Raw genomic sequence first — 541 nt, 5'->3', positions numbered from 1 at the left:
ATCACTGGGCTCCTCCATCCTGTCCTTTCCTAACAACATGTTTCCGCTGCTCGGGCTGAGGGTGATACTGGTCCTTCCTGGGGCATATTAGCTTAAGTTGGGGCCCCATGGGAGTCTCGTTCCAGAGGGCTGTGACAACTGCTGGAAATGACCTTGTTACAGCTCCCCATGTCTTAGATCAGAGTCCCCTGAAGGTCCCCCCAAAAGCAGTAGTATTGGTGAGTGCAGATGTGGTGCAGACTTAGGCAGATAAAGGGTTAATTCTGCAGAGTCAGCCCTGGGGGTCCATGTGAGGATGGAGGGAAAGTGAGAAGAGCTCCAGACACAGGGACAGGTGCCAGGAGACGGGGCTGGAGAATCACGCTGGGCAATGCAGGCCCCGAAGCTGCAGGATCTAACTGAGGAGCGCTGCAGGGAGAGAGGGGAGACATCAGCACAGGGCAGGGACTAGCGGCACTGGGGACGGGCCGGGGGGGGATCTGACAGGCGCCACGGCCTCCCTAGAGGCTTGTCTGGGGGCCCCCGGGGGGGGGGGGGCTTT

At 59.5% G+C, this 541-nt stretch overlaps 1 protein-coding gene across 1 annotated transcript in view; it reads right to left on the bottom strand.

The window, feature by feature from the left end:
• Positions 1 to 268: 268 nt before the first annotated feature.
• Positions 269 to 541, bottom strand: part of LOC102383340 (DLA class II histocompatibility antigen, DR-1 beta chain-like) — a gene marked incomplete at its 5' end in the record, with an annotated part of 3,879 nt that continues 3,606 nt past the window's right edge. The window contains one exon of the mRNA XM_025195692.1: positions 269 to 408. Coding sequence (XP_025051477.1) covers positions 395 to 408 — 14 coding nt within the window. The remainder of the gene's footprint in view (positions 409 to 541) is intronic.

The sequence above is a fragment of the Alligator sinensis genome, unplaced genomic scaffold (assembly GCF_000455745.1).
Source record: "Alligator sinensis unplaced genomic scaffold, ASM45574v1 scaffold1630_1, whole genome shotgun sequence".
Taxonomy (NCBI): Eukaryota; Metazoa; Chordata; order Crocodylia; family Alligatoridae; genus Alligator; species Alligator sinensis.
Note: the sequence above shows the minus strand (reverse complement) of the source record. Positions and strands in the feature narration are given on the sequence as shown.